Below are 15,287 nucleotides of genomic sequence, written 5' to 3'. Positions count from 1 at the left end.
ATGATGATCATTGCCTATAATAGCTAATGAGAGAAAAATGAGGCGATACATCAATGCAGGACACATGATATATAGCTAATGAGATTAATATCCCTTACTTAAGCAGAGGTTATGAAGAGCTTAAATTCTTACGTGTAAAGGTGAATATTAGTGTTGAATCTGTGCCTTGGGTTATGAATGGTTTACTTGATTTGACTTGTGGATATAGTACAACTCAAGTTTAAATTAACTATGGTGATAAGGTAGATATCTAGCTGTTCATAAGAAGAAGTATTCTCCTGAATGTGAATGTAATAACTTTTAGTAGTTGCAGCATTATGTGAGAAGTACAACCACCGTTATCGTAAACAACTATTGCATCCTAGTTTCTTGCTACTTTTAAAATTCGAGGACGAATTTTTATAAGGGGGGAAGATTGAAACAACCCGAATTTTTATTTTCAAATATTTTCCAATTAAATTTAATAAACTGACAGCCTGGAAATGTATTTAATTATTTAAATGCAAATCAATAATTCGTACAGTGACAAACCGAACCAAAAACCAATTGGAAAAATCTAGAATCGATCAAAAACCAAGATTTGGGCTGATTCGAACCTGAATCGAACCAAACCAGCCCAAACCATCTAGAAACATCTCCTCCCCTCTTATCTTCAACGCTCATATCCCTCCCTCACTCTGTCTTGCGCCTCCCGACCACCCACCCAGCACCACTGCCTTCCTCTCCTTTCTTCTTCTTCTTCTTCTTCTTCTTCTTCTTCTTCTTTCCTTTCTTTTCTTTCTTTCCCTTTCTTCTTCTCTGCGATTGTGTCTGTGTCGCGTCCCAACAGCTCCAGCAGAAACGCAAGCCACCAGCACGAGCTCAGCCACGTAGCGCCACCTCGCCGCTGGTCCACGCTGCAGTAGCTCCGCCATCGCTGTCTCTCTCTCCGTTCGATTCCAGCGAGGTCGACAGTCCACTACCTCCATCGCGCCGGCGAGCCTGTCACGTCTCCCTTGAAGTTGCGTCGCCAGCTGCTCCGCCACAACAGATTACGCATCCGCCGACGTCACAGCAGCTCTGCTGCTGCTGCAGTGCATCTCCGGCCACCGCTTGACAGTCGCAGCGTGTATACTTCGATCCAACACGCGTAAGAATCCCCGATCTAGCGCAAATTCGACAAAAATTATATTTTGGGGTAAAAATTAATTTTAATAATTTTAGTTACTTGAATTAATTTTATTATTGTAGTTAATTAATTTAGTTCATTTAATTTTTAGTTATTTTGCGTAGTTAATTAATTTTATGTAGTGAAATTAATTTAAGTAGTATTAATTTATTGATTAATAAAAATATTTAGTTAGCAATTTTCGTTATTTAGTTAGTTAAAATTAAATTCAGTATGAAATAATTTATTGAGGAATTTTGATAATAATATTATGAATGGAATGAAATGAGGAATTGAGAATTTAAGGTAATGTTGATATTGATATTCAGATGGAGGATGAGAAAATTGAATTGATTGATTGCCCGATGGATGGGCTGTGTGATTTGGAGTTATTAGATAAAATTGTTGATATTTTAAACAGGTGGAAAGTCCAATTTTTAGGGGAGATGCTGTCGAAATTTCGGTAGAAAATAAAATGAATTTTGGTAGCAAATAAAATTTATTATAGAAATTTAATTAATTATAGAGAGTAAATTATTGATAGAAATTAAATAGGTTAAGAATAGTAGTGTGATGAATAAATATTTTATCTGATATTATTCTTTTTTTCCGATGTCATTTTTACTTTGCTTAGATCGCTCGGGTCCATCTAGTGCTCCTCCCGGATAGAATCAACGCTAGAGCTTCGTTCTCCACCACAGTGAGTAGTAATAAATAATGCATATCAACACTGCATTTGCATAACATTACATTTTTATATATTTACATATTGTATTTTCTCATATATATTATGTTATGATCACTATAATTATACTTGTGCATAATTGTGCATTTGGATGAAATTGGTGTATTATGATAAATGAATTGTTTGATTATTTGTGCTGTGTATATACTGTGCTCTGTTTGTGTGGAGTTGGGATGAAGTGGGTCACCATGGGTTTGTGAGGACGGTCGATAAATAAGGATCCTGATGAACTGATGAAAGTGGACCGTCGGCCGGGTAAATGGGAGATCGGCGCCCCCGTGTGCACCTGATGAACTGATGAAATGATGTTGATGATATGGAAAAGAAAAGAGAGAATGTAAAAATAAAATATTGAGAGGACTGGTCAAGTGAGGATTAGACCGGTCGGCCAGATATGGGGGATTGGCTCCCCGGGTGCACATGTTTGAGAGGATGGGCTGTTTGAGAGGACGGCTCGTCGGGGATTTAGGTGACGCCACTGACTAATTTCCACGTGATGTGATTATTTGAAGGTGATATTGTTGTGGGTGCTGATATGATGACATATGAGTGACTGTTGTGTGTTCATTCAGTATATTAGGGTGCATTTTGCTTGCCTGTATGTGGTGTGTATTATTTATTATTATTCACTGAGTTGCAAAACTCACCCCCTTCTCTCCAAACCTCTCAGGTACTAGGAAGCAGCTGATTCGATTGAAGCTCTGCAATCTTCTCCGCAGAGTTATAAATGTAAACTTTATATTTTTGTTATTTAATTTTGGTTGTATAAGTTACTCTTTTATCAGATTATTATTGAACTCCGCAGTTATAGGGTTGTGTATTTATATTGGGCTTTATTGTTAGCACTACGCTATAAATTAAATATTGTGTAATTAACTGTAGGTAAACTAGTAAGCCCTTATTGTGATTATGAGTTATTGTGAATAGGCCCTGGTTAAATTTTATGTATTATTTGATATTGGGCCAGATGTTTGAAAATTTTATAAAACTTATATCTCAAGTCATATGGGCTTACTGTTTTGTTGAAATTAGGAGAATCATGTAGACAGATTGAATAATTTAGGCTTACTACGGGCCTCGGGGGCCTTAAGCTTACCTAGGCCCTAGTGCCGGTCCGGCCCACGGAAACGGGTCGTGACAAAAATATAGTTTATTTTCATTTTCTGCATTATAGTTAATATTTAAATTGTCTACTATACCTTTGTTAAATTTCATCTTATTTCAATAACATTTATTAATTCTTATTTATTATTCCAATATAATAATTGCTCATATTTTATTTAAGATGGGTATGATAGTAAATTTATATGAATAAAATTGTAGTTTAACCATAATAATTACTACTTTCTTAATTTATGTGAAAATAGAAAGTGAAATATATTTTTGGGACGGAGTGAGTAATAATTATTGGTCATATACAAAGGATAAACATGGAAAAAAAAAGAATTTATTACTTCTTCAAACCATAAATGTGACAAATATTTTAAAACAAATTATTTTCTTAAATGTGACAAATGTTATACCACGAGGATTTTGACAAAAATAATACTATTCAAAAAATTATTTCTCAAAACTCCTGCGGTACGGAGGTAGTATATATATATATATATTTCTTTTTTTCCTTTTATGGTGCGGGCACAATATACAATTCTTTGTGTTCCGGTGATTAAAATAGTGTGATAAATTAAGTTTTATGAATAATATTAAAAACAATTAAAGACTATTGAGACATAAACATCAGTTATAAAAGCACTTTAATACTAAAACATCCATTAATTCAGACCTTGTTTGGTAGTATATGATAAGGTACTTAATTTATTTAAATTCTTGAATTTTCTGAAAATGAACGGTTCAACTTTTTTTCTATTCTTTAATTTCACTTTTTATTTATATAATTTTATGAATTTAATATATGAATTAAATACATTGAAATCATATTTCATGAAATTTAGTTTTTTGAGAAATGAATTTTTTAATAAAAATATAAATTTTAAACCAAAAGATATTGATTGAAAATAATGTGCGATATGGCTGACATGACAAGTTGTATTTGTGGGCTTCTGGCTTTTGTGATTTGTAGAAACGCCAAATTCGGTGTAGCATGTACATTAAAAAAAACAAAAAAAAAAAAAAATCAGTGTAGCATGTCTGTCAATTTGGGTGGGGCCCACCCTCAATTTGCCCTCTCTTCTCTCTGCCTGCCACGTCATTGTTTCTGTGCCATTTGCCTGTCATGTCACTGCATCCTCTTCTCCTCGTATCTTTATAGAATTATTTTGGCTTCAAAAGGCCAATTTGGCCACGTGGCTTTTCAAGAAATCTTCAAAATATTTTCTTTAATTTTCATTCAATTAATCCTAACCATCAACTTTTTATTTTCCTTACTCCCCTGTTTTTCTTCCTTACGTTCCCAAACATAACATTAATGCTAAAGATGGTGATAAACCTAGATTACAAACACACTCATCTAGACCAAAATCTTAAAGGATGATCTAGCTTTACACAATCCTTGTAAATCTTAAAGCTTTACGAACTTTAATATTTAATTTATTAAATATTTTTATTTGTCAACTTATATCTTTTAATTTGGCAAAAGTTTAATATATTAAATTTCTTCTATTTTTTAACACAAATTCTTGAATAATGATTGTCATATTTTTCTAAAAAAAATAATTTATTCTTATATTTTGCCAAAATATATTACTTTTCCTTGTGTTTTTAGAAATAAACTCTAACTTCTGTTTATGTATCTTATATTATTTTTATACTCTTCCATTAAATATAAGGATTAAATTAATTAATTAATTTTAACTATGGACAAAATAGTAACTATACGAACATATTAGTTAATCTTTTCAAAATATAACAAAAAAAAATTAGCATTTTTTTAAGAAAAAAGTACAAAAAATTGACAGAATGATATAACAGTATTTTAAAGGCAAAATGTAGAGACAAAAATGTGCATTTTTAAAAATACAAGGGCAACATTAGATATTATGACAAAATGCAAAGACAAAATCATAATTTTCTCTCATATTTTTGATTATGCATTAAAATTTAAAATAATGCAATAAAGTATTTATTTCATGTTTTTATAAATTTGAAGTATATAATAGGTCAAATTAAACATATCATTCAATTCTTCTTATAAAATTAATAACACATTTATATATTTCACCTAATAATATTAATAATATTTTTTTATACTCCATCCATTTCACAAAAATAGCTTTTAAATGAGTAATTAATTTATTAATTATCTAATATACCCTTATTAATAGACTTTATTATCAATAATTCTTCATTTTTCATTTGATTTTTCATTAAAGGTCATATCTAATATTAATAGAAAAACTCTATTTTGCATGAAAGAATTACCAAAAAAAAAAAAAACAACATATCATTTTGATTGATTCATTTATTTTAAGAGTTACTCAGTTAATGATTGATAAAATTTATTATTTTAATAATTTTAATTTCTTTTGCTTAATCTGTAAGATATTAATTGTCAGCAAAAATGTGCATTTCCTTTTTCTTTGCGAAAGTATAAAATCACATCATCTTTTATTAAAAGAAAAAGAGAGATTAAAATTTCATATATACAGGGATGAGATATATATTTTAGAGGGCTAATTAAGACATTAACCTTATGTTTGTACTTTTTATGTAAAATTTTATATCACCCTCAACTTATATTTTAATACATTAAACTTTTAAATTTATAAAATTAGATCTATTGAATAATTTATTTGATTTACTAAACATTTCAATTTGCAAAATTAAATCGGTTAAATACTCAATGGATATTTAAAAATATAAAATTATTATTTCAAAAGTTGTATTTATTATATATCAAATCAATATTTTGCATATAAAAGACTAAAGCTTTAAAATTGTTGTTTTTAGTCTAAGAAGATACGAAATTATTGCAAAAAATAAAGTTTAAAGCGCTACAAAATCAATTTTAAAATTTAAGACACCACAATTTTTTTTTTAATCAAAAGTTTAAGTGTTAAATTATGTATTCAGCTTATTTTAGAACTACTCATTTAATAAACATATCTACAAATAAATTAATATAAAGTTGACTTCAACTGTTTGACTTGATTTTTTTTTTGGCAAAGTATGACTAATAATTTAAATTAATTCAAGTTTTTTTCAAAGTTATAAATATGATTTTACATTTTAAAATGACGAAAGAAATCTTTAAATAGGTTTTTTTTTTTAATTTCTTTATATATATATATATATATATATATATATATATATATATATATATATATATATATATATATATATATAAACCAAGAATTTGAAGAAGTTTACCAAAATGATAATGTAAGTCATTAAAAATGATAAAGGTGTTCAAACCTAACATTTTATGTATAACAATCTTAGAGAGTCAAAGAATTAATTATCATATCTTTTTAGGGCAAATTGTTAAACTTTTTTTATAAATGTATATGTAAAACATTTAAATTATTAATAATATGAATATTAAAAGTAAAATAAAATAAAATAAAATAAAATAAATATAATGCAGAGACAGCGCGTAGGTGAATCAAAGCATGAGAGAGGATAGTGTTTGCAACTGGTAAATTTAAGCCACTAGAAAAACGACACATGGAATGATTTGTCCTCTTGTCTCTGTCCGTTGACTCCAATTCTCAGCTGTCGAGGACTCAATTTTGACAATTCTATAGGTAAATAACACCAACCCCACAAAAGCATTTAAATTCGTGGCCATGAAAGCCATGGAGATTCTCAACGCAAACAAGTAAAGGGACAGTGCCAACACAACCAACTGAAGCAATCATCTTCATCATTCAAATTATAAATTATAAATATACACATCAAATTCAAAACTAATTGTTCCATTATTTTCTTCAAGTCAATTACTATTAGCTCTGTCTCTGTATACCCATTTGCTAATAGATGGAGCGTTATCAGATATTGAAAGATATTGGGTCTGGCAATTTTGGTGTTGCTAAGCTTGTTAGAGATACTTGGAGTGGTGAATTATATGCAGTCAAGTATATTGAGAGAGGCCAAAAGGTGCTGTTTTTATTTTTTATTTTTCTGTTCTTGTTTGCTTTTGGGTTGAGAATGAAGTTTGAGGTTATAAGTTTAAATTATTCTAATAATTTTATAATTTCTTATTATATTTCTTCAAGATCTTACCAGGTTTTTTTTTCTTTTTCTTTTTTTGCAAATGTTAATTTTGGTCTTCACTAATTTCATGGATTCATTTTTGTGTTATTGCCTTTTTTGGGTTTTCCAGATTGATGAGCATGTGCAGAGAGAGATCATGAACCACAGGTCATTGAAGCATCCCAACATAATTAGATTCAAAGAGGTAATTACTAATTATGAGTTTCATATATTCCCTTTTCAAGGAGATGCTTTGTGTAGTCATGTCTTTAATTTGCAGGGATCAATTCTACTTTTCTTTCAAACCCAAATTCTTGGTGTGATTGACATGAACAGAATATATTTCACAATCATAATTTTTCTATTTCAAATTTCATTTTTTTAAGTTCATTTGGAGTAGAAGAGGCTAAAAGTTTTCCAAATTCATCCAGATTTTGACAAAATATCCTTCTTCAATCATTACTCTTATGCCATTTCTCAAAGCGATAGAAAGATATGCTTGGCTGGGATTTCCTTATCCTCTGCTTTCCCAATAAAAATGTGGCAAGATAGATTTAATATGAAACTATGTCAATTTGCAAAGGATAATATAATAAAGAGACAAAAAGATAAGGAATTGCTTATCAGATTGAAGATGCTTTCAATTGTGAGTAGAAAACATCTTGAACTGTCAATTTTATTTTGTATGTTTATGTTTTTGCAGATTTATGAAAGTTGAATTTATTGTGTAGGTTTTTCTCACACCAACTCATTTAGCCATAGTCATGGAATATGCAGCTGGGGGAGAACTTTTTGAGAGAATATGCAATGCTGGCAGATTCAGTGAAGATGAGGTATATATGTAAAATCTTTAAGCAGATAATTTGCAATCTTCACTTTTTTTTTTTTTTTTTTTTTTTTTTTTTGAGTGGTGCTTAAATCTCCTTCTCATATTGTCTTCTTCTGTAAATTGATAAATCAGGCACGATTTTTCTTTCAACAACTAATATCAGGAGTTAGCTATTGCCATTCTATGGTAACTATTCTCTACCTGTCTTATTATGAAACAATTTAGGTTCTACTTGGCATTATTTGAGTTGCTGCTCGGAGAAAAAGAAAATGTTGAAAATGTTGATTAAAGGCTATTAAAGTTTCGCATTCTAGTAATAAAAACCTTGAAACAGCTACAGAACTTTCCAAAACAGTTGTTTCTATCAACATTTAAAATTGTACTTTTTGGGTAAACAATTTCAACTTCAATGGCAACTGGACTCGTGGTAAGTTAGTGTGTATGCTTATTTGACACTAATTAATTTGATTGTTGCAGCAAATTTGCCATAGAGATCTTAAGCTGGAAAATACCCTTTTGGATGGAAGCTCAGCGCCGCAACTCAAGATATGTGACTTTGGCTATTCCAAGGCAATGAACTTACTGATTGTCTTTTATGAAATTAAATTTTTACATTTATAAACCTAAATGCTGAATGTTTTTTACCTGTTTTTGTTTAGTCTTCTGTATTGCATTCTCAACCTAAGTCTACAGTGGGAACACCAGCCTATATTGCACCAGAAGTCTTGTCAAGGAAAGAATATGATGGGAAGGTATTGAAAGATTGCTTTGAATATTCGAACTATTATTTATTTATCTGGTTTAGAGAGTATCATGGAAAATACTCTGCAATATTAATCTTTAATTTGGTCAAATATACAGATAGCAGATGTTTGGTCTTGTGGGGTTACCTTGTATGTGATGCTAGTTGGCGCTTATCCATTTGAAGATCCTGAAGATCCAAGAAACTTCAGAAAAACTATTCAGGTCTACTTTGCATTAATTATAAAAATGACCCATTAATTTTTTAATATCCTAGCTGTTTTTATATGCCTTAGTAAATTCAATTATTTGTTAATTGCAGAGGATTCTGAGTGTCCACTATTCCATTCCTGATTATGTTAGAGTTTCTGCAGCATGTAAACATCTTCTGTCTAGGATTTTTGTAGCTAACCCAGAAAAGGTAATGCCAAAAGTGGCTGCATTGATAAAATTAACTACTGTAGAATTCTTTAGTTTCATACAACAAATTTAAGACTTCTCTTTTTGCATTGTAGAGAATAACGATACCAGAAATCAAAAAGCACCCTTGGTTCCTGAAGGACTTGCCTAAAGAATTCATGGACGATGAGGAAGGAATCCTGCAAAATAATGATAAAGGTGAAGAATCTCAAAGCATTGAAGATATACTAGGTATAATTCAAGAGGCAAGAAAAGCTGCAGAGGGTCAAAAAATTGGACATTTAATTGGAGGAAGCATGGATCTTGATGATATAGATGATGCTGACATTGATGATATAGAGACAAGTGGTGATTTTGTTTGTGCTCTATGAGTGTAACTGAGAATGGCAGTTTAAAGATATATAAAGCCATTATTTTCACGTATAGTCAGTTGATTTTCTTTAGCCAAGGAAGTTATTGTGTTTTTTCTTTTTGGGTTTGTGTATAGAGACCATTTGTAATAATTCTCTTAATTCTGCTTTCCTTTCTTCCTATCTTTTCTTTTCTTTTCTTTTCTTTAAGACAATTTGGGAATAAGACAAGATAAAGATGCATACTAGAAGGTAAAAAAGCCAAATGCATATATTTGTTCTGAAATTTACATAATTTGCCTTGTTGCAGCTTAAGTTTGTGAAGATCTATTATGATCTTATATTTTTATATTTTTGTAATAATTATTATTTACAAATTTTAAGGTGTCACAAGGCAAATCGCTTAATTTTGATAGGCAAATTTATGATATTATTATACAGAAAGGAACTCTATGCCAATAGTTTTATGTGTTGAAATGCAATGGATAGCTTCAATGCTTATAAAAAATATTTTTTTTAGAAAATTAAATATTTATTTAAAAAAAAATCAATAGTATTAGAGGCTGCTTTTTGAGAGTGCTGGTTGTTGCAAAATCTTACTCCACAAAGTTAAATTAAGAGCAAATCAGAACACAAAACTGGCATTTTACTTTTCTCTCTGTCATCCATTAACAGTAACTTGATAGTTCAACTTTATGGTAAAAGTGACATAAATTCACCGATATAAAATATTCCTTCTTAATTCTTTTAAAAAAAAAAAAAAAAGAAAAAAAGAAAAAGACGACTAAACTATCATGTATGGTGACATATTCTTATATAGGACAGGGCAAGCACATACTGCAAATCGCTTTCCATGTATATATTATGTTAATTTTATATTTATTATAAATTTTTAATAAATTAATTACATATTATATGAAGCACTTATCATATATTTCATTACAAAAATATTAATGTGATTTATATTAATCTTATCTATAGTTCCTAGGTGACAAGGATATGAAGTGGATGGTGGATAAGCTATGGTTAAGCACATGAATTAATTAACATCGTATATTACAATTTTCTCATAGTTTATATTAAAGAGTCAATCTCAATTGAAAATCATATCCTTTATGAGATCAGCAAAACTATACATGAAAGTTTAGTATCTTATGATCTATGATATCTTTTTTTTTTTCACTTCTATTGGGTCATATGTATGACACGTACGTTCTTTTCTTTTATTAGTTTTCTTGTCATTTACATAATTGCCAAATACATAAATTTCACCATTATATTTTTTTAGTTAAAAATTTAGTTAAAAATCTCGTACCGCTCCAAACCCTGGAAAAAAAAAATTCTATTATATTTCTAAAATTACGAATTTTAGTAATATTGTATATTTCTGATTTTTTAGAAACTTGCCAATTTATTAGTAAAAGATATTATTTGAATACACCATGATATTCACATATGTTTAAAAATACAAAATAAAATTGATTCTAAAAAAAAAGTAAAAGATTGAAATCTTCTACTTCCGCGTAAAAATTGATTCTTTTTTTAGAGGTACGACAACAATAAAAAAAATTTCTGCAACATTATTTTGTATTTTGTCCTTTCGGATGTTTGCTAGACTTAACGTATGTAGAAGAATTTAAAATATCAAAGTTTATGTAAGGAATATATTTAAAGTCTTCGTCATAAGTAATGATCCATTTTGTAGTCCGATATGTCAATCAAGAAAAAATCACAAATGGATAAAAAATCCATAATAACTAGGAGTAACCCGTAAAAGGAGGGAAAACATGTTAAATCAAAAGCATATAATCCTACTAAAAAAGTAGCAAAAACGCTCAAATATCTATGATTAGATTTAAGAGACTAAATATAAAATTTGCTTCAACCAATCACAAATCTGAAAATTATTGGGAAGAAAACTAAAAAAAATAAAGAAAAACAATGAAAACGATCGAAAAGGAACCATCCCGAACCAAAGAAACCATTTTCCATAATTTTTATCTGTTTGCGCCCTAAAATAGGCCCATTAACCAAGCCACTCAAAAGCCCAAAAAAAAAAAAAAAAAGCAATCTTATCAAGATAGTAATCATACTACCGACTCTAGAGAACTAAAGTCCAATCACGATTACATGTGTTCACTTCTTAACAAATAACACATGTTTAAGTAGATGGTTCTAATCACACCCAAGAATCCCTCATTCATATATATATCCACTATAAAAAGTTCAAAAACCCTAATTTGCTACAGGCAAGAGAGAGCCCTTGAGCTACAAGTGCAGGAGGAGCATTTCGCTTCCCATTTAACACCTGGGCAGTAGCGAGTTACACCATCGAAAATGAAGGTTCTTTCTTGTACGCTTTAGTGTTTTCTGTCTCTTAACAAAAACCAAATTCTCAATCTTGCTACGTCTCTTTCTCTGTGGACAGTTCAATATAGCAAATCCAACGACTGGGTGCCAGAAGAAACTCGAGATAGACGATGACCAGAAACTGTATGGATCTTTTCTTTTTATTCATTATTATTGCTAGATTTGGTTTTGCACGGATATGTAGATGGTCAAAGTAAAATTTTGGATTGGGGAATGGTTATGAAGCAAGGGATGTGTATTTTGCTTTTTGAAATGCATTAGAGGTGATGAAATTAAAGTAATTGGATAAGGGAATTTTTTGAATTTACTATTCAGGAAATTAACTCGTTTTGTTTTAGTAAACATAAGTGCCTCCATTTGTTAATTTAGTTTTTGTGCTAACCAAATGTAGTAGAATTCTGTAATGGGGACTGTTATGATTTAATTTTGTAAGGCAATGAGGGCGTAGTAGTATTAGCACAGATACAAAAACTTAGAAAAACTCAGTTATGCTGCCATTTTCCTTTCTATCACTTGGACCTTGGCTTGGATGGTGAGAAACAAAAGCGAAAATAATAATACATCTTAAATCAGAAACTGACTATTAGGAAAGTGTTGTATGTGAATGTAATATATCCCTTGTGGCTTTGAACCTCAAACTCATGGGTTAATTTAGATGTTTTTGAAATGTAATTTCAGAACCAACTCCTCAACCCTCCTTCGAATCTCTCTCTCTCTATTATAGAAGTTTGCTTGGATTCCAATGTTAAGTCGTCCTTGTTTAGTAACTAATGATGCATATTGTGCAGGCTATCAAGCATTTTCTTACCTGGGTGTTTGTTCATTGTCTGTAAACACACTCAATTTAATTCTGTTTATAATACTTAAAAAGTTGAAAATATGATGCTAACTTTCAAGAGTGTGGATGAATTCATTTAGATGTGCATCTGTTGGCTGTTTTGTATCCTGACCTAGCCAATTTCACCAAAAAGGAAAAAAAAAAAAAAAAAAAAAAGGAGAAACGAAAGTGGTGCAGCTCTACCCTTTTAACATTTTCTTTTTGTGTGGCTTTGTGCTGCATTAATAACCATTATATTCATAAGCTAATAGCTTAGTTCATTGTAACTCATATCAAAGGTTTCTCATGACAGCCGTGCATTTTTTGACAAGAGGATATCACAAGAAGTCAGTGGAGATGCCCTGGGTGAGGTATGCTATAATTAGGAAGTTGATATCCATGCCAGTATTTTAAGTGATGTTATTTTTAGTTATTCTTACGTTTATCAATCTGTATGCATTTAGGAGTTCAAAGGTTATGTATTTAAGATTATGGGAGGCTGTGACAAACAAGGTTTTCCAATGAAGCAGGGAGTTCTAACTCCAGGCCGTGTTCGACTTTTGCTTCACCGAGGTTCGTTTGTGATATTATACATGTTTTATAAGGAACTTTTTATTTTTTGGGAGGGGAGGAAGTTGGGGGAGAAGAGGTTATTGGTATGTTTTACCATGCTATTTTTTTTTTCCTTGCTTTTTATGGAACCAATCTGAATATAATTCTTGTATGGACAGGTACCCCTTGCTTCCGTGGATATGGGAGGCGTAATGGAGAACGAAGAAGGAAGTCTGTTCGTGGATGCATTGTTAGTCAGGATCTCTCAGTTTTGAACTTGGTTATTGTTAAGAAAGGTGAACAGGATCTGCCAGGACTGACAGACACTGAGAAGCCTAGAATGAGAGGTCCTAAGAGGGCATCAAAGATCAGGAAACTGTTTAACCTCTCCAAGGAGGATGATGTCCGGAAGTATGTCAACACTTACCGCCGAACATTTACAACCAAATCTGGTCAGTACTGCCTTTTAGCTTAAATGAGAGATGATTTTGGGTTACTTTGAAAGAGTTCAAATAATAATAACAATAACAAGGTGCTTTTTTTTTTTTGGTTTGGCAGGTAAGAAGGTTAGCAAAGCTCCCAAAATTCAGAGGTTGGTGACTCCTTTGACTTTGCAAAGGAAGCGTGCTAGAATAGCAGACAAGAAGAAGAGAATTTCAAAGGCCAAGGCTGAGGCAGCCGAGTATCAGAAGCTCCTTGCCACCAGATTGAAGGAGCAGCGTGAGCGCCGCAGTGAGAGCTTGGCAAAGAAGAGATCTAGATTGTCTGCTGCCTCAAAGCCCTCTGTTGCAGCATAGGTATTTTATATTGGTCAAATTGATGTCATTTCTTAAATATGTTGAGGTAATTTTGATTGTTCTTTGGATTTTGCGAGAGAATTTTATATGTTTCATGTTATAACAATTTTAAATACCTGGAATTTTTGTTTTCATCTTTATCATATTGTGGGATTGTTAGCCATTTCATTGTGCTGGTGCTAGTTAATGCTTGAAATGCTGGATTTATGGCAGATGATGTTTTGGATATTTTGAAAGCTTAATTTGTTTCTTTATTTGCAGTGAACAAGTTTATCAGGGTTTTCTTCTTCCTCCAGGGTTTGATCGTGTAATGTTTCAGTAAATGGATTTTTGTACCTTGGTTCTGTAGCCTATCACCTTATCGAGCTTTTTGCCCCTTTATGTATTTATACATTTATCCTGTTAGGATTATTCTTAGTGGGTTTAATTGCTAGTTACCATTTGTAGGGGGCAAATCAGTTGGGTTACAGTTACAGTTCAATTAATTTTCAAGTGATTATTGATCTTTTGCATGCCAAAATGTGATACTTTTCAAGTGGCTTTTTTACTTTTAGGCTTGGTAGCTTGCCAGTTTTTGGTATGCAACTAACTGGCAATTGGATCCAGTTTGAATGACAAACTAAAAGAATTCGACGGCCCAAAGAATTATAGATTCTTCAGATACAATCTCTACGGGCCTAAACTATATAACCAATCAGTTGTCCAATAAGCTTTAGGATGATCCTAGGGGTCAACATAAGTGGCCCACGAGTTCTCAATTTCTGTTTCAGTATCGAACGTAATTTTTTTATTTTTTATTTTTAAATGATACTTAAATTACTGGTTTCTTTGAATTAAATCAAAACTCATTGCCTCGTCATTTAACTAATCTTCAAAAATTATAAAGATGCCGGACAAAAAGATTTGATGATAAAGAATTGATTTGGAGGATAGTATTTTCTCTCCCTCTTCTTCCAGTTAGCGATATGCCTCATGAACCAAAAGATTTCTATATCTATCATTGATCTTCAATTTCGATTGGCGTTCTTCAAATTATGTGGCTCAGATATACGATGGTGATTGTGCTGGGAAGTGTATTGCCATTTGAATCAGTAGTTTTTTCTAGAAATCAAAGTTTGTAACAAAGGATTTTTTCCAAACAAGAGAATTAGAAATTAAATTTCATTTTTTCCATTCACAAATTAAAGGTTTGGATTTCTTTATTGTCGAAATATGTTATCTTTTATTCACTTCCAAAATAAATTTTAACAATTTAAGATGAGAGGGGAAAAAAAACAAAAAGGAGAGATTGCTATTTTGTTTAGTATGCCATATGTTGGACTTGCTTGTGTAAAAACAAGTTTCAATTGATCAATAAAATGAAAGAAA

The 15,287-nt window shown here is 30.9% G+C and overlaps 2 protein-coding genes and 1 long non-coding RNA gene across 4 annotated transcripts; all 3 read left to right on the top strand.

The window, feature by feature from the left end:
- The first annotated feature begins 704 nt into the window (after positions 1-704).
- On the top strand, positions 705-2,905 carry LOC149497841 (uncharacterized). The gene is made up of 3 exons (XR_016319918.1): positions 705-1,177; positions 1,782-1,847; positions 2,563-2,905. It is a non-coding gene; the product is annotated as an uncharacterized LOC149497841 (long non-coding RNA).
- Positions 2,906-6,627: 3,722 nt separating this feature from the next.
- SNRK2.7 (SNF1-related protein kinase 2.7) lies at positions 6,628-9,566 on the top strand. Its single transcript, XM_012226229.4, has 9 exons — positions 6,628-6,947; positions 7,174-7,248; positions 7,775-7,876; positions 8,005-8,058; positions 8,350-8,442; positions 8,532-8,624; positions 8,734-8,838; positions 8,936-9,034; positions 9,129-9,566. The coding sequence occupies exons 1-9, from the start codon at positions 6,828-6,830 to the stop codon at positions 9,402-9,404; spliced, it is 1,017 nt and encodes a 338-aa protein (XP_012081619.1). The 5' UTR covers positions 6,628-6,827; the 3' UTR covers positions 9,405-9,566.
- Positions 9,567-11,568: 2,002 nt separating this feature from the next.
- On the top strand, positions 11,569-14,439 carry LOC105641642 (small ribosomal subunit protein eS6). 2 transcript variants are annotated; one of them, XM_089718815.1, is made up of 6 exons: positions 11,569-11,726; positions 11,812-11,876; positions 12,884-12,941; positions 13,035-13,143; positions 13,302-13,574; positions 13,681-14,087. In XM_089718815.1, exons 1-6 carry the CDS (start codon positions 11,721-11,723, stop codon positions 13,917-13,919), a joined length of 750 nt encoding a protein of 249 aa, XP_089574941.1. In that variant the 5' UTR covers positions 11,569-11,720; the 3' UTR covers positions 13,920-14,087. The 2 variants fall into 2 exon arrangements, with proteins under 2 accessions (XP_089574941.1, XP_089574940.1); XM_089718814.1 differs by lacking the exons at positions 11,569-11,726; positions 11,812-11,876; positions 12,884-12,941 and adding an exon at positions 14,181-14,439 and having other exon boundaries at positions 13,016-13,143; positions 13,681-13,919.
- The last annotated feature ends 848 nt before the right edge of the window (positions 14,440-15,287 follow it).

Source organism: Jatropha curcas, chromosome 3 (assembly GCF_041381405.1).
Source record: "Jatropha curcas cultivar XTBG-Jc1 chromosome 3, XTBG_Jcur_1.0, whole genome shotgun sequence".
Classification (NCBI taxonomy): domain Eukaryota; kingdom Viridiplantae; phylum Streptophyta; class Magnoliopsida; order Malpighiales; family Euphorbiaceae; genus Jatropha; species Jatropha curcas.
The sequence above is the reverse complement of the archived record's forward strand: the minus strand, read 5'-3'. Positions and strand labels throughout refer to the sequence as shown.